The following is a 25,365-nucleotide window of genomic DNA, read 5'->3' as shown; positions in this document are numbered from 1 at the left end:
ATCCATAGACCTATTTTTCTATCCAGAGCAAGAGAGAGTGAGATGCAGACAGAAAGGCTGAACAATGTTGCTATGAAAGAAAAAAAATAAAAATGATGATGACGACCAATGATGATGATGATGAGTCATGACCTGCATAGAAAATGCTCATGACAAAATACAATCTCAAGGCAAAATACACTTTGATGTTTTTTTTTATTCTTTTGAACTTGCAGGAACAGGACATGAGAAAGCATACATTTGTAAAAGTTCATAGTGCATACTCTCTTCTGTGACTAAGATGAGGCTTTCCCTTCAGCAGGTATGCAGTACATAAAACACCTACTGTGCAGTACACACTGGTTGGTGCCTTTTAAATATTCAGCACCAGTCCAAAAAACAAAACATCCATATGAACTTTTTGTTGCAGATTGATTAAGACTTGCACAGATAAATAAAACCCATTTAGTGATTTTGTCAGAAATATTCTGTCTTCAAGATTGGTGATTCTTTCATCACACAGATAATTATGGTCTTCAATCAGCCACTCAACACTGCTATACCATCCCCCCCCCCCCAAACCTTCTCATAATTACCACCCACTACCTGAAAGTGATGGTGCATTAACATTTGAATGATTTTTTTGTGTGCTTGAAATATCACAGGAATCACTGAAGACAGTCTTCCAATCAAACTTCCATGTGTTCAGAGCAGAGACAAATGAGACGTGAATAGGAGTATCAGCTGCAGTATAAACCAAAGTGGTGTTCCTAATGATAAATACCTGACCATACAATGATGAGTATAAAAAACACGAGTACCAGAAAGATTTAAAGATTACAAATGCAACTGATGAGTAAACCATGCCATCATAGCTAGTCAAACTGTGTACTAAACAATTGTACAATTACATTATGAAACATTTTCTCCAAAAAGCAATATTCAAATGTGTGAGAAAGCCACTGTTGGCATTCATTTGAACAGTGAAATGTCTAGATAGGTTTAAATGTAACAGCTAAAAGTAATATAAGGCAGATAACAGATGTGTGTGGATAATGACTCCTTTTGGATATTGGCAGATTGAAGATTTCATCATATAAAAGTGTAATCTTAAGGCTCATCTGTCATTGACTGTGTGATAACATTCAGTACAAAAACTGCAACCATGATGAACAATTACAATCTAAGTGGAAATTTTTACTAGCCTGCCTTCCCCCTTTTTTCCAAACTGGGTTTAGTGCAAAAAAAAAAAAACACTGAATGGGCGCTGATTATTACTTGGAAACTAAAGGATAGAAAACATTTCATACTATTGTTTAAAACACCCAAGTACCACAAATAGCTCTGAAGTAGCAAATGTACACTTTTTACCAATATGGCTCCACATTTCCCTGAAGACAAAACATCTATGGCTGACTCTGAAATCATTCACTGTCCATTACAAAGTCCCCAATGTAGTCGCCCATTTTGTAGATCTGTCTCAAATAATCCAACAATGCAATACAATGTGAATCCAAACATAACGTACCACCATGCTTTGAAGGGAAGAAGTGAAGAATTTCAGACACAGCAAAAAGTGTTTGCCAACGTAGCCACTAACCTCCCATCTAGAGGACTTTGAGGCAGCTTTAACCCAGCCACTCTCCACAACTGTGTCCGGACAGACAAACATATAATGCTAGGCGAACCTCTGATCTGCTCACAACCTCTCCCGCCTGTTTGGACACAAACACTTTGATCGAACAAGACCTGGCACTTCAAGCGAAGGAAGATGGCTTAAAATAAATACATCAGTAGTTCTAAGGGGAGGGGGGGAGGAAGCGAAAGACTCTTCTTTCCAGTGGGTTAAAATACTTCAAACTAGACTCATTGGCTAATTAACAATGTCAGTAATGGCTTTGAGGAGGAAAATCATCTTTCCTCACCAATTTATTGCAACAGCCATCAAGGCCAAGCGTTTTGGTCCCTTTACCAGTCATTCTAAAGAAAAGGGGTGTGGTGCATGTCCAACCATTTACATATTTTCCAGCTTTTGTCCCTCATTGGATTCTGCTGCTTTCAAAATGTTAGCAAGTACTTTATGAATCTGAATTTAGTGTGCAATATGTCAGGACCACCTGCTCCATGAAACAAGATGATCAGATGAATCCGGGTGAACAGTAGGACCCCCTTACAATCTCTCAATTTTAAATCATCATTCATTTAAAATAAAATTATTATTTTCTGCCAAAGGGTGAGATTATTTCACTCGTTTCAAATAAGATTAAGATTTTGGTAAAAATCCAAGTTTCAATAGCTTGATGCTAATGCAGCAACTGCTTTAAAGTAGTCTTGCTTGCTTCCTGAAACATTTAGGGAAACTGCACTGGGAACTGGTGGAATCATCTCACGCCATTTGCATAATAGGACGTGAAGGCTGAATCTGAAATGAAATGACTTCAAACACTTCAGGGTTTTTTTTTTGCAGTGGGCTACTTCAATTATGTTTCATGAATGAGGCAACTTTGATGTGGAATTTTTTTTTTTTTTTTTTTACACACAGCATTTTGAAATATTTAAATTTACCAAAAAAAAGGAAAGGGGGATTTTGCCTGAAGCAATACTTGACTTAACAAATGTCAAACACAAAGTGAATAAATTAAAGTCATATTTGCTACCTTTTCCATTATTTCCATGGCTTACACTGACACTGGTTTTAACAAGGTTAGAAAAAAACTATTAGGGAAACTGTCTGGCATGGCAATTTGATGTGCACAGATGCTTTCCAAGATTTTATTAGTGACTTTTTGTTTTATGCCTCTCCCCTTGGACCTTTCACATCAACAAGACATCTCTTAAGGAATGATAACTTCAAACCAAATAAACATACAAATACCAAAGTTAAATCTGCTATTGATTGATTTCATTAGTGTCCACAGCATCATCCGTGGTCCCGGCGGAAAATAATCTGTGTTGACGTCTGCAGTTTCATCCAAAACCTTCAATATCACTTTCAATAAAAAGGCTTTCTTTGACACGTCCTGACACCTAATAAGGGGGTTTCCATATAAAAATATGATAAAGGGGAGAGCCAATGCTATGAAGAAGCCTCAGAGACATCATAGTCTATGATGAGCTGCTTGATGTACGACAGTTTCTCGTGGAGATATTCGCAGCGTTTCTTCTCTTCCCGGTAGCCTGGGAACTTCTGTGGAGAAAAAAGAGAGCAATTCAACAAAAGGTTACGTCACTACTTAAAAAAGGACATTTAATTGTTATCAACAAGCAAAATAAAAAAGTTTTCCCTCAGCCAAGTGATGGATAATACAGGAGGATGAGAAATGTGTAAACTGGTGATGCAGAAGTGGAAATAAATGGAGCTAAGAGCAGGACAATTGCCTAATTAACTCTTTACACGAATTAAGTCAAAATTCAAATTAAAGTTTTAAGTAGATCTGGTGCGATATGTGGCATTTCATGCAGCTGCTTAAAACAGGAGTTAACAGTGAGCCTTTTGCAGCATTATTAGGCTCACTAAATGATTGACTCTGTAAACAAAATGGCTGATATTGCTTTCCATGTGAATGTTACAAATTTAAGTCATCAAAATGAAGTGAACTCAGAGATTCATTATACAAAGAATGATAGAATGTTAAATATTGGCAACCAATGTGAAGGAGGTGGGGATGTTGTCTCTACTTAAAACATTGTGTAAATCCTTCAATAAATTAATTACTCATTTATGCAAAGGCAGTAATGTCCTTTCCATCCTGATATGAATACAATCATGGGGCTATTTTATACATCATTAGCATGGTCATTACAAAAATAGTGGTATGTGAAAATCTATCTTAAATCATTTAAATGTTTGACTTACCTTCCGATACTTGTTGTACTTTTCTAGAATTTGGTCTTCCATTATCTAAAGGGTACAAAACACAAATCATTAAATTGTAAATATTAAATGAGCTGCATAAAATATACCGTCAGCACTGAGCGCTGTAGATCAGATCAGATCTAGTTTTATGTATGTACCTTATATTGTTGTGTGCCAGGGGACAAGCTTTTGATCTTGGATCCTAGCTGAACAAACATGTGAGTTATGGTGGCGATCCGGGAGTGGAGGTCTTTGTATTCATCATACTCCGCACAGAAATCCTCCAGGTACCTCTGACGTTGCTCCAAACTCATGATAGTGCCATATGTACTACAAGGAGACATGTAGACAAACAATTACACTGTCAATGATGATTTAACTGTAACACATAAAGAACACACACTCCTCCACCTGGATTTCACCCTGTAGATACATTTTAGTAGTCACATTTATTCACACACAATTATCGTTTAATATTTTTTTGTTTTCTAAAAGAGGCTATTTCCTCAAGTCCTAATTTCATTTTATTTTGTGTAGTACCTCTTTTTGACACAAGATGGCAGCATAAGACCACACTGTCATGCTTTTGTGATAAAGGGGTACCCCTATTCAACACCATGTTTCAGCAGAACCAATTATAAACAATGCGAAAAGTGATGTCTGTTAAAAGCCCAATCACTGTAAGTTCTGATAGCTGAAAAGGATGTGCACACATAAATTAAATGATTTTAAAACATGTTCACACTCACAGCACATAATCCGGCTTCTCCTCAGAGGCCACAGCATTTGTGATGTCAGGATCTGGAAAAAAAAGTACCAGATAGATAAAGCAAAGGACATTAGCTCGAGTTGAGTCAATACAGTCACCTACGTGTCATTGTCTGAATGTTAAGCAATGTGTTTTTGTTTTGCAAAGTGTGTGCGTGTGCATGTTTTTATATCCCGGTGGGAACTTTAACCTGAATGCACACTAACCCATGAGGACTTGTGTCACAGTGGTGACAAAAACTGAGGTCCCCATGGGTGGAGACTGCTTTTTGAGGGTTAAGACTTGGTTTAAGCATTTAGGTTACAATTGGTGTAAGGTTAGGGCTAGTGTTAGGGTATGGATAAAGGTTAGGCATGTAGCTGTGATGGTTACGGTTAAGGTAAGGGGCTAGGGAATGCAATATGTCAGTGAGATGTCCCCACGGGAATAGAGGAACAAACGTGTGTGTGTGTGTGTGTGTGTGTGTGTGGGTGTGTGTGTGGGCGTGTGTGTGTGTGTGGGTGTGTGTGTGTGTGGGTGTGTGTGTGGGCGTGTGTGTGTGTGGGTGTGTGGGCGTGTGTGTGTGTGTGCGTGCCTGCGTGCCTGCCTGCCTCTGTGCAGACTAGCTAAGAGCTTGTGGGTATCAGGAGACATGTCAGCTTAGAGACCTGAAGCACTGCTCGAGCTGTTGTTGAGTCCATCAGCCACATAACACACTGAGGACTCCAGAGAGTTAGTTTAAGGGAGCAAACACAGATAGGCTCACAAGATAATACTGTATAAATGCACCTGTGGCTGTCGGACAGCTGTCTCAGAGAAACTTCACACACAATTACCACTGGCCACCAGTTAAAAGTACGTGTGGCTAACTTGTTATTTTGTAGAGGAGAAACTGCAGTTCAAAAGTGTTTTGGAGATGGGGCCACTGCCATATAATAGATGTAATACTCAAACAAAAATGGTCAGAGAAGCAATAAAGTGATATCTCCAAACTTTCTCCAAGTCACATAGAAATTAAAATGACTCAAAAGAATGTAAAAGTTTATCCTCAACTATAAAGTGTGGTCGAAATCTATCAAGACTCACCCTCTTCATTACTGTGTTGTTCCATGATGTGATCAAACAGTATAAGAGAAATGGAGGCTAAAATCTACATAAAAAGATACTTACTGTCAAGTTTGTCCGGTTTCTGCTTGAGATCAGAACTGGTCTCTAAGCATTCGCTGCCCATGTTGTCTTTTAACCTCTCCCGGTCCTTGTCTTTGTGCTTTTTTGATTTTTTCTTCCTGTGCTGGCTGTTGGCGAGCTGCTGGTGAGCGCAGTCAGAGTCACCTTGCGGTGGCTGGTGGCTGCTTACTTTGGGTTCTTGCTCTCTACTCTCTGTGACAGGTGCATCAGAGGTCATAGACAGTTTGTGAATTAGAGGGAAGCCATTGTTGCCCTCTGGTAAGCCATTTTGGTTACTTGTCCTTTGAAACTCTGTCTTTGTGTGGAAACTGGGGTTGAGGGTAGGAGCTACAATGTCATGTCCTTTATTGTTTAAGAGTCTGTTTACTGTGGGCTGCTGTTGCAACCTCTGGTCTGTAGCTTTTTGTCTCTTAACAGCTAGCCTTTCCAGTGAGTCAAAAGGCACAGGACGTTTCTGGGAAAGGAAGTAGAAAAAGAGAGAAATCATGCATTAATATTTCTGTAAAACTACATACAAAATACCATTCACAACCTTTCCTTAAACTGACCTCACCGGTGCAATGTAAAAGTCAACAATCATTAAAAACATAAGACAACGTATAAAATGTGCTTTTTTACATATGCATATATGTAGAAAACATATATTAAACACTGTATAATAAAGAAGCACCAGGTTAAAAACAGATTAGTAACTTTCACACATGTATAGATTTGAATGAAAAACAATATGGACATTTACCAATGCAGGATTTTTCACTGCGCTGCTATGTAGTGCCATATCCTCTATGGTCTTAGGCATGAACCCATTTGCTTGAACGTTCTGTGATTGGTGGCTGATGTGCAGCTGCAACTTCCTGTTAGACGGGAAGAATCAACACAAGGCAATTTGCAGACTAAAAATATATTCCCAATGTGGAGTTTAGAAACATTAAATTCTAACTGGCGTTGCTGCAGAGTTAAGTAGATTTACAGGAGAGCTAATTAAGTTAAGAATGAAAACGAAACAGATTCTGCACCTGCATGTGGGACTGAGAGAAGCAGATATAGAAGAGAGGAAAAGATGACAGACTTGGTTGAGCTTGTGTGCCTGACCCACCTGGCCAGCAGCCTGCTGATCAGCTGCCTCTCCTCCTCGCTGTAGCCTGGCCAGTCCCTCTGTACGTGCTTGTAGAAGTCATCCCTCAGCAGGTAGCTGCTGTCTTTGGGATTCACCTTTGCCACCTAAAATACAACATATACCACATGATGTTACCATACCAACTGCCATTGAAGTATTTTAATGCCTGGGATTTATGACCTAGGATCTAACAGAATCAAAAATCCAGTCATAGTTGCCACCTGTGTCTGTCTGATGTTTGGGCAGAGGAGGAAGCGTAAAGTGGGTTTTTAGAGCTTTGTTGCTGAAAACAGCCAAAGCTCCAAAGTCATGGGCCAAGTCAAAGGGAGCTGCAGATTCAAGTTATAGCTGTCATTACATTGTCACAATGCTTGCAAAATATGCATGTGCCAGTATACATTTTGAAGGTCCAGATATTTAAACAAAAATATTCAAAATGGTGTCAAACCATTCATCAAAATAAGGTAAAAATATTATTTAGCAATATGATAAATCCCTTGCTTGTTTTCATATACAATAAAATATATATTACACACATATTATATCCCAGCTTTTATTTTGTCGACCATAACGTTTGGGCTGATTCCAGAATTGTGTTATCAGGATAAATTGAGCACTGCAATTATATAAATTACAGTTGTGTCTTTTTCTTTTTTTTTGTAAATGTAAAACCAACCCAATATTATCTGTAATAAATTAGTCAAACTGGCGACCTGTCCAGGGTGTACCCTGCCTTTCGCCCGATGTCAGCTGGGATTGGCTCCAGCCCCCCACAACCCTGTACGCAGGATGGGTGGACGATCCTGACGATGGATGTATGGATAAATTAGTCAAATAGTAACACTGTCACTAACTGGACTCCTGGGCGTGCTGAAAGTGGCACATCCACATTCCTGAAAAGCAAAACTCTTTTTCTGCAATTCTGTTCCCAAAACTGGGAGTCTCAGCGTTTAACCTCCTCTCTAATCTTGACTCCTTTCAAGGAGGACATCTGTCTTTCTGGGGCCTCCTGACAGAGCAGCCCCGCCCCACTGCAAACACAGTCTCTGCAGAGACAATTACAGCATCGACCTAATTACACACATGCATGGACACAAAAACCACATGCATGCACACACATCAACAAGTACAAGGGCAGTGAACGTGAACACACACACACACACACACACACACACACACACACACACACACGTGATGACAGTACTAACACAAACATAATTTAGGAATTACTCAAAAATGTATACAGGAAAGTCGCACAAATAAACGTTTCTAAATTAGATTACAAGCTGAATTAAAGCACAGCTGGCCCCTGGTTTCTTTTAGTATGCGATTGTATGTTTGCTAACTGGATGGTGTTACATCTTGCATTGTGTTGTGCAACAGTGTGGTTTATATACGGCAGGTTTTCACCCCCAGGACACCAGAAATGTGTGTATGTGTCTGTGTACGTAAATGAATATGTTGTTATGCGTAGGCAGTGTGCAAATGTTTAGGTCAAATGGGCTTGTGCACACACACAAGCAATAGTGTCCGCATTGGTTTTTTTTTTATGCACAAGAGTGTTTAATATATAAATGTGCATCATTTGTGCATGATGTGACACATTCAGGGTGTGTATACGCAAGTAGTAGTATTTATACATTACACGGTTCCTAAACATTTTCCATTTTAAAATTTTCCAGAATCAAATCTCCAGATTTCTCTGTAGATTTTTCAGACCATATTTAACACCTGAGTAGGCTACAAACAGGTAGATATTTATTATGTAAATAAAATGTTGGTTTTAAAATCCAACATTCTGACTATGTATGCTATTATTACGCCAAATAATTGCCAGAAGATTGTAGCTAGATACTGTAGCTCATTCAAATCAGTTTTTTGAACATTTAGTCCACATTCCTACGCAGAAAACTGGATGACATTCAACTGTCAAACATATCTGATGTTTCTTGTGTACATACAATTGAAATCTCAGCCTTGCCCTTGGTGTTAAATTTACAAAATATAAATGTTAGCAAATATACAACATTGAGTTACCTTTACAGACAAATGTAACTAAACATGAACGTAGTTAATGTGTAACGTATCTTTATATAATTTATATATATCGTATTCATTAAAATGGCTCTGTTTTATTAACACCAAGGGCACTGCTGAGAGTTCAATTGTGTGTACACAAGAAACATCAGTTTGTCACAGTCAGCCATGTTTTTTGTTTACATTTGGCGTCATGCACCTGAAACACCTAGAGGTCGGAAGTTAACTGGAAAATTCCGACCTCCAACTTTGACTGGACCGCAGCATAAAGCTGTTGTACGGTGACCTGCGGACGTTGAGGCAGCTTTGCGTAGGAGTGTGCATTCAGTCATATTCACACTTCTTGCCTTGCTTTCGACGACATCAAGTCCACTCTGGCCCGTGCTCTCTTACATAGTGGGAAACATTATGGCTTCTGCTCCAAATGCCATGAAACACACTCTGCTTGTATGATCAATTTATTTTTAGAAATTCAGAAGTAGGGTTAATAGTTTAGAAACACAAATATTTTACATGCTTTCTTTTCTTTTTTCCAGACTTCAATCAAATTCCATACTTTTCCATACTGCGTAGGACATTATTTACGCATACCTCCTCCAGTATGGCACCCAGCTCGGCCTTGTCCTTGGGGGTGGCTCTTTCTCTTTCCAGCCACAGCAGCAGCTCTGGTTTCCTGTAGGGTTTGAGAGCTAGCAGGTGGATGATACGCTCCTTCAAGGACTTCTGGGTCGGCGTGGCTGTACTGCCATTCCTCCGGTTGTTGGTAGACTGCTTATAGACGCTGCTGTCTGAGGCAGACAGAGGGGCTGGCCTCTTGTGGACCTTGACACATTTACCTGAATGCAAAAAAGTAGATAGAAAGATCAAGATTCTTGAATACGTCATACTTGGTCATAGGGCTGGGCAATAAAATAAAAAGATAATTTTCCTCAACAATATAACAAATATTCAATATATCGTCAATAAATATTTGATTTAATTAATTAGAATCACAAACGAATTAGCACTTAATGTTTCTATTAAGATGTTTATTTTGTTGTGGAAAAGGGACTGACAAAAATAGTTAATAACCATATTTTTTTTAATCAATTGAATGTTCCACCTCAGATATGTGAAGTGATCCAATGTTTGGCATCAAGTGTTTGTCACATTCTGACCATAAAGTATAGTTTAACCACACAATTAATCATCTGGCTCTTCAATTTTCAATCAGGGGGAAAAATTTGCCTTTAAACTTTGATGATGATTTGACATTTATCGAGATAATTGTCGATAGATATGAAATGTTTTTATCGTGATAACATTTTTGGCCACATCGCCCAGCCCTACGTGGTCATGCAGTTATTGTATTTGTATTACACTGCCCACAAACACAAATTTGTATACGAACAAACTGTTAAATATATGCATTTTACTTCGGGAAAAAAAAATAATCTAATCACTGGATTTTCCAGACATTTATAGATACTTAAACTCAAGCTCATTAGAACTCATTCCCAACAGGAACTTAAAAATAAAGCTTTTCACATTTTTATGCAGGCAGTGAAATAAGAGATGTGACAGCCAAAAGTCAAAATAAGATAGATTTTACAACCCCACCACTGCTTTTACCTATTCAATGTGCATCTTGGGGCTTGACAACTGGTTGAGTAATGGGGAAACATCCATTAAAATATCTTCCACTAACCTTTAGTTCTATATATGTACATGCTGGCCTGCAGCTATCTGTCTTCAGATGTAAACACCCCATTGATCATTGCTTACATCTTTGCTGCTGACAGATGGGGCATGTTAGAGCAGTGAAAGCTATCTCTCTGTGCTAATCCCATTATAGGTTAATCTGTGCTTTGAAGGTCAGAGTGTGGCAGAGGTACAGGAAAAGAAGGCTTTCTGCCTTCTCTGCATTTATATAATCGATCCACTAGCAGCCATTAATCATTATACAAATACACAGAATGATGTAACAATTATGGTGTAAGGAGGTATGGAGTGTCAGAGGCATGTGCATGCCTGATAATGTGAACTGCGTTGATGAGCCGCTCCTGAGGCTGAATATAGAGTGCAGTTATTAAATGTTTCCCTATGGGCATATATGTTGCTAGGTCATCTTTACCTGAAGTCCTGATGTTACACAATCCACACAGTCTAAATTTGGTCTAAAACACCCAGAGTTTTAGCTTTCCTGAAGCTCCAGCGCTGACACGGGCATCTTGAATCATGCCAAGAAACAATATTGCATAACCACAGCAAAGGTTAGAGAAGAGACAAAAGAGAAAAGAAAGAAGTTTGCCAGTTCATGTCTCTTCTCATATGATTAATACGCAGTAGGTAATCTTTATGATGATTAAGATCTGAGAAAACACACAACTTTGGCACATGTTGCAAAAAATGGATCACCTGTTAATTTATGTATGCTTTTCAGTTTTGTGACAAAGGTAATTTTTATCAGAAGCTTGTGATTTGTTTGCAAACAGTGAGCCATTACTGCACAAGCGTGTGGCACGACACTGCAGGAGAAGTACGTTGTTTGCTGAAAAAAATAAACTACTTACATGCGGCCTGCACATCTGGTTTCATTACACATCAAATAAGGAAAATATCTGGTTTTCAGCTTAAATACAGCAATATTTTCTCATATGAGTCAAATATTCCTGTTACTTTTATAAGCGCTATTATATTTCTATTTTTGTTTTTATACACCATCATTGTATCCACATTCAACTTACTGATGCCTCTCCAAGCTTAAAGCTGTCTGGCCTTTCCTTGTGAAAATCTGCACATGTATCATCCACTGATCCTCTGTTTTTGCTCCACAGGGACCTCTAGTCTATTCTTACTTGGATGTGTGGCTCCAGGTTTGATCTCAATGGCAGAGCGGCTCCAGATGTCCTTCTCCACCTGAGACATCCTCTCACGGGTCATCTGGTAGGAGTCGTCGGTGGCACACACTGTGATCTTGTCCTGGATGATGCCTTGACCTTCCAGCTGCTCGCGGCCGTCACTGAAAAACAAAAACAGAGAGCCATTGAGCCACAGAGCTTTCTGCTGGCTGTACAGTCAACACTGTAAAGACATATAGTGCTATAAGCTAACTCAGAGCTGCATACCCACATGGGCTCAATGCAGCATAAAGTGGCTTTGTGGTGGGAGCTGGCTAAGACAGGTCTATGGTTACTGTATGTTATGTCACAGGCCAGATATAGCTCTGCAGCCCGCTACATGTGAGAAAGCCAGATATCCTGGTTCAAAGCAGGATAGAGCATGTGGAAAACCAGCAGGATTAGCCTGGCTCCAGCCAGCACACTTGCAAAACAACAAAAAAAGTTTTAATACATTAACCTGGGCTGCATTCATGCTATAAAAAAAAATATATATATATATATATATATATATATATATATATACACACACACACACATATATATATATAAGAGAAAATCAAGGATTTACTGTGATTACATTTTTTTATATTTTAAAAATAGGAGCCTTTTCCCCTGATCCCATTTTCACAACACAATTATATATACGTGACCACCAACCATTTCTCCTCTTTATCCTCTGAATATCAAAACAAATGTGGGGGCGGAAAGAGCAGGATCTTGCCCTCATGCTGTTACGTTGTTTCTCTTGGCTCCAGCAGCTGACTGGAACCAGAACGAGTTTGAGTTCAGGCCACAGTTAACCATCTGGCAGCAGGAGGCAGCAACAGAGCATAACCTTCAGTTTCCAAGCATATCCAGTCCGTAAACAAGGCATCACAGGTCTCAGTAATGAGAGGGTCAGCCCAGAAATACACAGGAAATTACAATTGCCCCATCCTGTGTACAGCAAGCAGTGAGCTAAATGTCTCTCACTAGGCCCTCGAAAATATGAGAGCTGAGAGCTGAAAAACTGATCACCAATGAAAAATTACCAAAAAATTGTCTGAGGTAACAGTAGATCAGGTCAAACACTTGCATTTGAAACTGTTGTGACTGACAGATGTGGAGCCTTAGGTAATTAAGCTTTAATTAGTTTTTTTTGCTGTAAATTTGCCTCCTTTGCTGATCTATGTGGGGAAAAAAGATTTCTAGTTTTCCCTGGACCTTTGAGACAGACTCTTTAATGAGGAAAAAGTAGAGGCATGGAAGTTGGACATCATTAGAAAATAATTTTTCAGGTGATTAACTCCATACCATGAAACATATTGATGGATGCAGTCGAAGCTGGCTTGAGGCTGGTCTTTGCTGTCGCTGGATAAGTAGAAGGAGAACACGCGGAGAGCAGAAGGTGACTCTGCTGTGGGAGCTGGGATCTTGATGTACTATGCAAAAAAAACAAACAGAAGAAAGTCAGATTTGACTAAAAACATACAGGCCAGATTGATGACTGGCAAACAACATTAAAAAGTTAAATGCACTCACATATACACATGTACAGTCACTCACATGCCAGGTTTTCCTAGTTTTATAATGCTTTTGTATGTATGAACAGGTTATTTGCATGATGTAAGAGAATGGTTACATTGTTTAACACACCTGGTACCAGCCAGCTGTTTCAACTAGTCAATGTTGACCTCTTCAGTTTCATCTTTTGCTATCCTTCAAACAGCCTCTTATTGTAGGAATTGTAAGCAATTATCTACTCGCAGAATGTCAAGAGAAAGAAATCTCTTATGCCAAATGCATTGTAGCCGAGAATACAGGGCCATCCAACATAACAAAACTTTTCTTTTTTTCCAGAACCAGTGCAAAAAACAGACTCTGACCAAATAAGTTAAAAGGTCCGAAAACAGTAGTTAAACCTGAAATAACACTAAAATCCTGCTAGTAGCTACTAGAGGCCACACTGTTCATGACAGTGACAACACAGTAGTGCAAGAACAACTGGACCAAGCAGCACACGGACAAAAAAAAAAAAAGTCACATTGCCGTTGAAATTTAATTGACATATCCTCTGGGGAGTGTGAATGTGCCCTGTACAGTTAATGGCAATCTGCCAATCAGATTTACAGATTTCTTGGATGGAAAGATTGACCTGATGGTACCACAAGAGGAAAGGTCAGGGGCGCAGCAAAAACATAGACCTGAATATCCATAGCAAAAAAAATCATGAACAATGACACCTTGCTGTGGACTGCCAAGACATAGACAGAATGAAAAGCCTAAATTCCCCCCCCACTGTCTGGTTAATGACCCTCAGAGGTTGGGAAAGTGTACTAAATCCAGATGGCACACATAGGAGTCTTCTATCAGATCCCAGGAAGAAAGATCACCCATGACCAGATCACTGTCACTGGGGAAAATCTAGGAGATAATGAGAACTTGCAGTACAGCAAAAAAGGATTGGGGCACACTATTGACAATCCACCACTAGGACATTTTGGTTTCATAGCGTCTGAAGGCAGACCAGCGTGTTTAAATACCAAGAGTAACACACACACACACACACACACACACACACACACACACACACACACGTATCTAGAGTTAGACTTTGTGCCGCTCTGTAACTTTAAATAAATCTCCTTGGGTAAACAGTGTTTTTAAGAGTCCGCTCCACTGAGGCGTCCATGAGATCTCCTGGCAGACTCAGTGGAGCGCAGCAGAGCCAAGGGTGCAACCTCCAGGGCAGACAAATGCACACACTAACACACACAGACGTATAATAACAGAACAGAAAAAAAAGTCTGAATCTATGCTGATTTGACCGCTGAAAAAGATGTAATTGCATGTTTATGAAAGAAGAATTCTGAAATACTTCACTGGTATTTTCATTTAGCTTTATGGGAAATTTGCACTACAGAGGTTTTAGGGGGCACATAAGTGAGAGTAAGAGAGAGGTGAATACAGAGAGAGACTTAGTAGGAGCCGTCAGGAGCTACAGCAAATAGAGTAAGTTAAATCTCAGAGTGAAGAGTCTCCGTGCAGAGGAGATCCACACTGTCATCACAAGCATTCTTCACTGCCTCCTAACTGTGGAGGAGGAGGTCAGCAGTTTCACAGCAATCCAATTCTTCATGCTGCAGGCAGCTGTGCCATCTTTTTTTGGGCTGGGAAGCAGCTTTAAGAGATAAGTTATCACAGGGAATTTCCTCTACTTTCCATCTACTTTCTCCTGTTGTGTCCCTCTGCTCCCACTTGGCCTTGGTTTCCTTGTTTTTCAAACCCACTCAGTCAACCATGTTTAATTTCCCTACCTGTATGTGACAGTGGCATCCACGGAAGCTACAGGGGATGGGCAGTATGATCTCAAATTTACCGTACACAGTTTACAGTACTGCAATTTGCACTAGTCAAACTGCATTAAAATCAGTGTTAGAAGGTTTCTGACTCCTACTCTATGTAAGATTTTGTAATTAAGGGTCTTTTTTTAAAAGAAGATTTTGGTTTGCTAAATTTGAGTTACATTTTTTTTTTTTTTAATCCTGCCATGCCCACATGCTACTCTGTGTCCTGATCCCGCAGTGTTTCTTCACATTGTGAAAATCGGGTTGTCATTTTAAAGTATTTTTTAAATTAAATTTTTGCTTACAAAATGTAATATATACTGGGCATGGCAGTATAAGAATACATTTTTAAAAGGTAGTAAACTCAATCTAAACTAACCATTTACTGAGTGCTGTGCAGCCCACATACAGAAGGGTGGCCCATTGTGTCAATGCTGTCTTTTAAAGTCACAGCAGGTCTTTGGACGCAAGTGTGCAACAAAGCAACACAGACAGTTGACTCTATTCTCTTATCATCCTGCTGCACATGTCTACACACGCAGGCTTTCACAACAGGAATTTACACAAGCTTTATCCAGCTGAGCTCTGACAGCACTGAAAGATATAGACCAGCATGTATGTAGCATGTTTGACATAATTTATGCCTGTGGGTAGCCCTTCAATGATACACACTTAAATTCTGTAAGCTAATATTGGAGGTCTCACTGTTTGTAAAAAACAGGTCAGAAAACAAGGTGGGATCTCACAGCAGAGCTCAACAGAGGGATTATTTCTCACCATGAGACATTAACATTTCACAAGATGATACATATACTTAATTACCACTTAGCCATATCGATTAACTAAATAGTAATAAAGTTTAAAGCTTTGTTATTTCAACAACCAGTGTGGTGATCCATGTGAAGATGGTGATATGTGTAATCAATGTGACAGTGTAACAAGCTTGCTCCATCTTTATCTGTCCAAGCGTATGACACCTACAGACTTGCCGAAGCAATCTCCCCCCCCCCGATTGTGAAACTTTAGTGTTGTGAAACCAGAGAAACAGCTGTCAAAGCTTCATAAGTCAAGAGTTTCACTTCTACGCATATGAGGTTTGAAATCATCGAAGTGCAATGATTCATTGAAAATCAATCAAAACAGAAAATTAATCATAAACCATTTTGATAATCACTTAATCCTTTTTATTAATTCAAGTTGCTCAAATGACTACATTAACCTTAGCATTGTCATTGTGAGCATGTTAGCAAGTCCCCAAATAAAGCCCTACAGAACTGCTGGCATGGCTTTAGACTCATTTTATGGTTCAGTGTCACTGCTCTAATCAGCGTTTTCAGTCGTAGCAGCCAGTTATTTTCAGCAAGCTCTAGAAAGCCACAGTACGCTAGCTAGCACACAGGTACACCGAGAAAATTAGCTACTAGCTTGTGCTTGAACATAGTGGAGCATTTAGTAGCTAAAGAGAGACGGTGGAGACCAAAAATGGAGCTAAAAGAGTGAATATCGAACTTTTGTTGGCAGAACTCAAATACAACTCACAATTAATTCTAATGTTGCTTAATATGTACTGTTTGCTATCAAGTTCGCCATATCTCAATGTTGTGTTTACAGCTTGTTGGACAAAAGCAATTTGAAGAGATTAAATTGACGTCACCTTTTTTTACAATTATAATAATTGCTAGTAGCAGCTCTAATCCTCGTAACAAAACAGCACAGCATCCCATAAAGAGGAACAGGGTTAAGGCTGGTGTCCATTTGGCTGTTGTATTGAGAAAGTTAAATTTCCTAAATGAAAGATTCACTGTCTGCCTGGCATGCTGCTCACATGGATTACTTCAAACAGCCCAGACAGATGGTGATGAGCCTCGTTGCTTTTTTTAAGATTCCACTTCCAGTGAAATCCAACTTTCACGATAAGTGCAATTAGCATTTCCTTGGAAGTGTTATGACAGCAAAAAGGTTAAGAATGGCTGAGTACTCTGTACACACACCATTTCACAGGAACATAGCATAGGAGTCAATCTGTAAAATGTAAGAACTCAGCAAAGACATAAAACTATACCAGAGTCCACATATCTGTGTTTGAGGATGCCTGGAACAGCTGCAGAGGTAAAGCACTTCTAGGTGAAAATTAACTTTTGATACAAAGCCTGTGTGGTATATTCATTGGACTGTGCAGTGTGCCATCACAGGATTCTAGCTGTTGCACATGCCCAGTCATGCAGTGAACCCAGGAGCACTCGCTGGCATTTATCCAGTGACGGCTGCTCGTATGACCTCCACGGGCAGACTTCTAGACCCCCACTGTGCAAACTACAACAAGCACTCTCGCTCCCAGCTGCTGGGGCCGCACCAAAGCCTAGAGCATTCTCCTGAGAGGCACACATGGCAATTCAAACCCAGAGAGGCACTCTTACAAAAGGACTTGGCACTTAAAGAATTCAACTGACCATGAATAATGAAATATTTATTGTTGTCCTTTTAAGTAAAATATTCTGGGAATCTGTGGGTTGCTTCTGATCTGGAGCAAAAAGAAAACTCGAGCATATATAACGTTACCAAGGTGGTTAAGCGTAAATCCATGCTTAAGACACTTTGGAGTGACTTATGACCTCAGTGATGCTCAGTGACCCCCACAGGCCAAAAGGCAACGAGTCTAACATAGAGGAGCCTGAATCTGGCAATTGTTTCAACATATCTTTCATTTTTTAACCCAAACCATGGTTTGGTTAAAATATTCACCCCCAGACAAACAAGTCTTATACCTGAACCCACCTCTGTCATCCTCCACATTGTCATTAAATTCAACAATTCCTCCTCTGTCTTCGACAACAGAAAATACCAAGCCTTTGCCATTTTATCCCCCTGTGCTATAATGTCAATCTGTCCGTCTGCCTCTGTCTCCATTAATCTCTCTCAAAGGCGTTACTCTTGGCATATGCCTGTGTCCATCTGTTTTCTTCGTCTGCAAGCTTCACAACACTTTGTGCTTCAACACAGTTTTATCCATTTGCATGTTTTTGTATGTCTGACAGACTCCTTTCAAGTTTTATAATTCCCATCAACATCAGCCTTTACAGCAATGGACATTATCTGAAGGTTGGTTCACTATGCAGATGTTGACGGTGCTCATAAAGATTCAAGCAAATCACAAAGGTGTAAACAAAGGAGGGGGGTTGTAAGTTGTAGTTTTTTTTTTCAGATTTCACAGCTTCAAATGCTGGTGTAACCAGGCCATAAAAGAATCATAAAGGTGTCATTCGTCCGAACCTAACTGGCGCAACCAAGCTCACAGGAGAGAGATGTCAACCTATCAGTCCTATGAAGAGGACTAATCAGCCTAATTAAGTGAGAACACCTGTGCACCACTTTAAACAGTATCCACAGTCCACAGAGGCTAAAACAAACTAAACAAAATCATACTGCCATACTAAATGGACTGCAATTTTCTTGTACAGTGTTTACTTGCATGTCATTTTCTGAACTTCTGTTTTTCTCTGTAATATGACAGTGAACAGGACACTCCCTCCAATTCACACAGGTATAAATCAGCACACATTCCCTGAGGCCTCCTGATCATTTTTGGTCATGAGCTTGCTATATTAATCATGCTCGAAAAGAGGAACACATGTGAAGACATTTGAACTTTTCACCCCATCTGCTTATGCAAGAGAACATAGCAGCAGCGGCAGCAGCAATTTAAGGTTTGGGGAGTTGTTACTTGCAGTTCTTGGGTGTTTGAGCTGAAGGGCACCTCTGTGCAAAAAACAGAAATACTAGTGTGCACAGTGATAGCTGTGATTCTGTGTCCACACTTAATTCTGCGACTGCATGCCTACATGTGGGTGTGTCCATGGTGTTGTAAATTCATTTGTATTTTGTTTTCTTAAACTCGCACCTCCCACACAGTGTCTGGCACAGAGGAACAGGGTCAACAAAGCAAAGTAGTAAAACTGTTTATTTGCCAGTAGTCTTAACCATCTGTGTTGTGTTTGAATAAATACACTATCATCCACTACTGTGGGAGAAGGTTCATGGCAACATTATCATATCATGCCAAGACTTGCACATGTACACATAAATGCAATCTGTTTTAAGATGGCAATTTAAGATACTGTGATGACAAACAGTGCATTTTATGAAAGCTGTGTGGTAACCTTCAGGAAATATCAGCACAACATATGAAGATTATTTTTCACCATTAAGAGAAACTACGTCACATCTGCCTCTCTCAGACATTTAATAAAAGCACCCTTTTCTTTCTCTTTGTTGTTATTGTTTTTATTTTTATCATGGACACACAAGCCTGTGGCTTTGACCTATGACTTTCATTGGTCTCTAATCGCAAGACTACTCCCACTGACCTGCATCAAAAATTTCCACCTGAAACACACTTGCTTAAAAAAAACTGCCTTTCAGCAGCAAAAGTTTTGATACAATATGCAAGGCTGTCAGTATGTGGCGAAACTATCTTAATCAGCCACAGATCACTCTCAACTGTCATAAATGTCTCAACACTGTGACGACGCAGGACGGGAGAGGCTCATTTTCCTGGCTTTATCAAACTATAAAGTCAAGTGAACAAAAACTGTGAGAGACTACTGTTGGTGCACAGGGCTTATGTTTCCTGCAAGCTTTTGGTTGAATGTGGGGTCTGGGTGTAGATCTCATGCAGGCTATTGTTTCCACATCCTCTGCAGCCTGAGTAATGGCCTTCTGAAAACAGGCCATCTTTTGTTCTGGCCTCCTTGGCTCCGGAGTGGGATGCCATGGCACTGCTTCCCCTTTCTGGTTGATAGGAGGAGAGGGAGGAGGTGCAGGAGGAGGAGGGAGTGAAACCTGTCGCCACCACCGCTGTCTGTTATCAGCAGGAGGCAAGTCACTCTAGGGCAGGGTGCTAATACAAAGTCTGTGTGTGTGTGTGTGTGTGTAAGAAGAGAAGCTCAGCTCCAGCTCCTCTCACTACTACTGCCACTCATATGGCAGAGGAGGGAGAAAGGCCAAGGTCTTGCTATCAGCAAAACACACACACACACACACACACACTCAGTCAGCCAGCCAGCCAGCCAGCCACCACCCTCATCCTCCCCACACTTCAGTAAACACTACTTCTCATCATCTCATCGCAAACAAAAGAGCCAAATCGTTCCCAGGGCCACAAGTTGACACACGCCATTTAAGATGAGTCCCCTCCACAATGGAGGACAGTGATACAAAACACAATGTGTGTCTGGACAAGTGGAAGAACGAGGGATGAGGGGCAGAGGGACATACAAAGAGGGAAACTGGAGATTCCACATGTTTTTGCGTTCATGATCCCACAGTCAGTCAGTCAATGCTTGGAGCTACTCAGTGTCTTCTTTCTAGCTGAGTTCCACATGCTGGCACAATGTGATTAATGTGGCTGCCTTGAGTGGGAGACAGTGCATGTAATCAAGCCCCAGCCTGTAATCACCTTCCACTCCTTTTCATTTGCAATATCACAGAGGGACAGCAGAGCTGCTGCCAGAGCTGCAAGCGCCAGTGTTAGAGGCAGAAGAGGTTGGGTGCATGAAGGAGGACGAGGACGAGAAATGATAGGAAGGGTGCTGTGCCACAAGTATCCCCCAAGGTATCACCCTCCAATGCCAAGAACGATACGTCTCTGGCAAGTGCCTGAGGGCCAAACTGTCAACTTCAACAAATTGTGGGTCACTGACAAAAGCCCCCCCCTCTGCCCCAAGCTAGGTGGGATCTTCCACAGAGCGGCATGTTTCCAGACATGCACGGCCATTCCATGACACACGTGTGTGTGTGTGTGTGTTTGTGTGTGTGTGTGTGTGTGTGTGTGTGTGTGTGTGTGTGTGTGTGGGGGGGGTGCCCTTTTATGCCTCATTAATTCACAGTGTGGATTTTCACATGAGGGAATTAGACGGGACACGTTCCTCAGCGAGCCATGATGTGCTCCATATCTCCGAGCTGCTTAATCGTACAGAGAGCGCATTTTTCCAGAGCTGCCGCGGCTAGATCTCAGAGGGCCGCTTGTCTTCGTCTTGCACACACGTTCGCTAAATAAATATGTAATCCGGTCGGTGCACAAAATTTTCATTCTTAGCTTTTTGGAAAAAGTAGTAAGCTATAACCACCGGTGTTTAAAACATCATAATCCCTCAACAATTTCCCCTTTGTGGGCACACGCTGACTAACATGATCTGAGAGAAAACACTACACACTTAAATCAAGTGACATACACAACACATGGAGTATACTGAAGAGATTACTGAAATGCATTGAAAGCTCCATTGCTATGTGAAACTGCCTTACAATTCTCAAGATGATTTATGCACATACTAGCATATTTTTAAAGTGCTTTATATTTTATTACATTTACATTACATTAATTAATTTAGCAAGACGCTTTTATCCAAAGCGACTTACAATTGCTCATTTAGATAGACAGTTTTTATATCTATGTATGTAATTCAGCTCCAACTGCAAAGAAAGTAACATCAGTGTTTCACAAATGTCAGATAAAAGTCTTGACTTCAAACTTTGTTCATGATTTTAAATTAAATGTCTGTGATGGAAGCTGTTTGCAGAGTTCTCCATTTTAGTCTCCACTCTATTAGATCCACAGCAGGGAGGTTTGTATCATGTTGGGCACAAACAAACCCTCAGGGCAGGCCACAACACATCTGGACTGACTGTACTCAATTCATTTTGGGTGATCCAAGGAGACTGACAACACACAGCCTGCATTCCCCCGCTCATTGTTATTCAAATCAGAGGCGACAACACACAATCAGAGAGGAACTCGGGGGATCTTTGTATAGGCAGCCTAAACACATACACACACAGACAAAAAAAAACTACACTCAAACAGGCAGACACTCATAGAAAAGCAAGTAATAGACAAACAAACACACACACACCACACACAGAGGGGTCCTCTGGGGATCCACTCTGGTCCTGCCAGGCCAAAGACTGCTGCACAACGAGCGGGGTGGGGGCAGGACAGGAAAAAAAGGGAGGTGGAACATGAATAAATCATGCCTTTAGGCCACACAGGACAGAGCATAAAGACAGACACACACATAAAAAACAAACAACCACCCACACCCACGTCATAGCAAACAAATACAAGCTTTCAACACTCTAAAACGCTCTATATTCCTCACATACACACACCCACCCAGCACTTCTACATACAAGGTGTGTTCTCTCTCTTTCGTTACAAAACACACCCCAACAAAAGTGGAACCCCAATATGGGAATGGGACGGGGAAATTAGCAGGTCAGCGTTCATGTCGTCTGCCTAGCTATTACTGCAGCCAAAGTGTGCCAGCGCTACACACCCTCACACTTACGAAAACACACATTCATGAATGTCTGAGTCAGGCAGACAGGGAAAGCTAATGCAAACTGAAGTCATGATGCCTCACGCTGTAATCAAGAGCATTACGGCTCCTGTAATTGCCTCTAAACATTCATTTGGCTAATAACTTCAGCTCTCTGTGCCACAATACAGGGAGGGGTGTGAAATTCCCTGCAATCCCTCGGCTTTCACAATGACAGCAGAGGTCCAAAGATGGACTGTCATGGTGTAAAACCTTAGATACATGTCTTCGATACAGCACTTTGCTAAATTAAATCTCACTAACATGAATCCTTGTTGAGAAAAACAAAATTAAAGCTGCAAGCAGCATTAGACGGGCCCTCGCACTTGTAGCGCATCGAGGCGCCCGCATTGCAGATTCTGGAGGTCTGCCGGTGTGGCTGTGAATATGCTACGCAATTCGGACGCTGAACGAAGGTGTTACACGTCACTTCCTGTGTCCCCTTTGTGGCGCTGCCGAGCACTTGGCACTACAACAATAAATGAATATTGGCATGTAGATGTGTTCGGGGCAGGACTGTTATCAAGCACGTAAAGTTTGGTGTAGATTTGAGCATGTATAGTTAAGTTACGACGACTTCATGTTTCACGGCGAAGCATGGATCGTCGCCATCCCGCCAAGGATACGCAGTTGAAGGAAAACTGACATTCTTTACAACATGACATCATCAATGTGGTAAGAGTTTTCTGAGATAAGAGAGATTTTTCAGATTTAATTTCCTTTCTTTTTTTTTTAAAAAGGTGGTATTTCCGCTGTCGCAAGGGGGAACAGGGGAAATCAAATACACTGACCATCATAAGTAAATTAGATTGATGTGCATGTCCATTTAAAACACTTTATTTTACAGGTATGGTGGTTTCTCTGACAAAATGGGCCTGAATCCAGCCATAAAGTTTTATGGATAAACTTCTCAGTACAAACCTAGTCCCACGGCTTAGTGTGTGAGCTGTGAAGCTGCGGATTGGATTTGCAGCTTTTCTTCTAATTTAATGCCACACATATTCTTGTCAGTGCATTGTTGGGGTTGCAGTTGGGATCAACAGAGCCACAAAAAAATAAAAACTAGCAGCTGACTAAATGACCTCCAACCTCCAACAACTGAACCCGAGCAGAGAACTGCTTCTCAGACTGACAGTCCAGGGTTAATGTGACTATTTGTGCAGGAGCTGGTTTGAAAACTACTACAAAAACTACCTTTTAAAATGTTCCTCAAATTCAGTCTAAGTAGGAGCAACGTACATTCCAACAGCATGCACACAGGTTTACTCTAGTCTGTTAACCACACAAGCCCCATTGCAAAACTCACCACCACTCAGCTTGTCATGGCAGGAAGGGGGTTGCAAATCTCTCCAACCAGCCCGTGCAATTAGAATTGACTGAAAAGTAAAGTGTTCCCCAAGGACACAGCTGCTCGACTGACTTTAGTCAAAACACACATAGTTCAGGCCACATCCTGCAGATTATGGTTCACTTTCAAGAGCACAAGAGTAGGATTACAGATGTATTAGTGACCAAGTGTATTACATACAGTGACTACGCATACATTTTCCCAAATGAGAACAATGTGCACAAGGCTAATCTCTGTCATTGGTTGGTTCTCATTTGACTTATGATAACTCCTCTCCCTGCTGCTGATCTGGCTCTGTCAGTGTGTGCGTGCACTCCTCCCTCCCTTTCCCTTTCCCAGCGCAGCTTGCTGACCTAACAAAGCCTCTCCACAGTCACCAGCCTGACCCAGTAACCTGCATGCCTCCTATCTGCTGGAGACGACGAGCTGTAAGCTCCCATCTGAGCTGCAGAAGGGTAGGAAGTGTGAGTCAACAGCAATGTGTGACAAACAAAAGCTTCTCTGTTGTTTTAGAATTTTTTGTTTTAAAATATGTCACAGTGATATGGTTCCCCTCTTGACAAAGGCACTGTTTTGTCACCCCATCCACTTAAACAGCTGAGCTAAAGCCTTGTTGTGTGCAGATGGATATCACTTAGTGTGTTAGCAGATTGAGTTTAAAAAGTGATTCAGCAATCTGCAACTGTATCTGCTTATTAACAAATGTATAACAAAATTATAATAATCTAACACTTATATAACTTACCCCTTGGTTTCCCTTGAAACAAATCGATGGTTCACTTGGTAAAGATCCCTGAGGTGAGAGAAATAAAGAATGACATTTATTGTGGCATAGTAGCACATTTTTAGAGAGATCTGTATTCTAAATTAGTCCAGTAAACACAATTATGCTGTGATGAGTTTAAATGTAAGTTAAAGTTACTCAATCAATAAAGCCTGTGTGTTGTTAATGGTCTCCACTGGAGCTCATTACGGGACAAACTAGCCTACTTGTTAATTAGACAACTAGGCAGACGGCAGGCTCTCTGCTTTACTTTGAAGCAAGAGTAAGGTTTCCCATCAAACAGCTGACGGGCTTGTCTTTCCCGACAATCCCAGGCTTCAGTCCTGGTATGCTATGCAGCGATAGGCTATAGCCAAATGATTCAGGGGTAACGCAGTTAGAACTAACGGTAAACGAGTTTATTCATTTATACACACAAAAAACTTGCAATTCGTTAGTTAATAAATAGAATAAGCCACAAAAAAAAAGTAATTTAACAAAACAGAACACTGACTTTTTTTTTTTAAGCTCAGGCGACAACTTTGACAAGAGTGAAATCATCTCCAAACACACACATGAGGAAAAGGTACCTTGAGGTTTTGGAAAGCCTCCAACGCCCTGATTGCCGTGTCTGTGAGCTTGACATGGTACAGCGTCCTGTTTGAGCTGGTTTTCTTATTCTTTCCACAGGAGAGCCCATAGTGGTGCTCCTGCCTGAGCGAAGCCATCGCTGGCTTTTCTCTGT

General features: G+C 40.7%; 1 protein-coding gene across 1 annotated transcript; it reads right to left on the bottom strand.

Annotated features, from left to right (window-relative positions):
- Positions 1 to 176: 176 nt before the first annotated feature.
- Positions 177 to 25,365, bottom strand: LOC119890042 (RNA polymerase II elongation factor ELL2-like). Its single transcript, XM_038701053.1, has 12 exons — positions 25,211 to 25,365; positions 24,603 to 24,650; positions 13,101 to 13,228; positions 11,763 to 11,926; positions 9,517 to 9,761; positions 6,868 to 6,992; positions 6,511 to 6,625; positions 5,754 to 6,225; positions 4,585 to 4,636; positions 3,994 to 4,165; positions 3,836 to 3,880; positions 177 to 3,166 (listed from the first exon to the last, which is right to left on the bottom strand). Exons 1-12 carry the CDS (start codon positions 25,346 to 25,348, stop codon positions 3,056 to 3,058), a joined length of 1,815 nt encoding a protein of 604 aa, XP_038556981.1. The 5' UTR covers positions 25,349 to 25,365; the 3' UTR covers positions 177 to 3,055.

The sequence above is a fragment of the Micropterus salmoides genome, unplaced genomic scaffold (assembly GCF_014851395.1).
Source record: "Micropterus salmoides isolate LMB-PRFRI ecotype aquatic unplaced genomic scaffold, ASM1485139v1 Ms_hic_scaffold_6, whole genome shotgun sequence".
Taxonomy (NCBI): Eukaryota; Metazoa; Chordata; class Actinopteri; order Centrarchiformes; family Centrarchidae; genus Micropterus; species Micropterus salmoides.
This window is presented reverse-complemented; position numbering and strand designations above follow the sequence as displayed.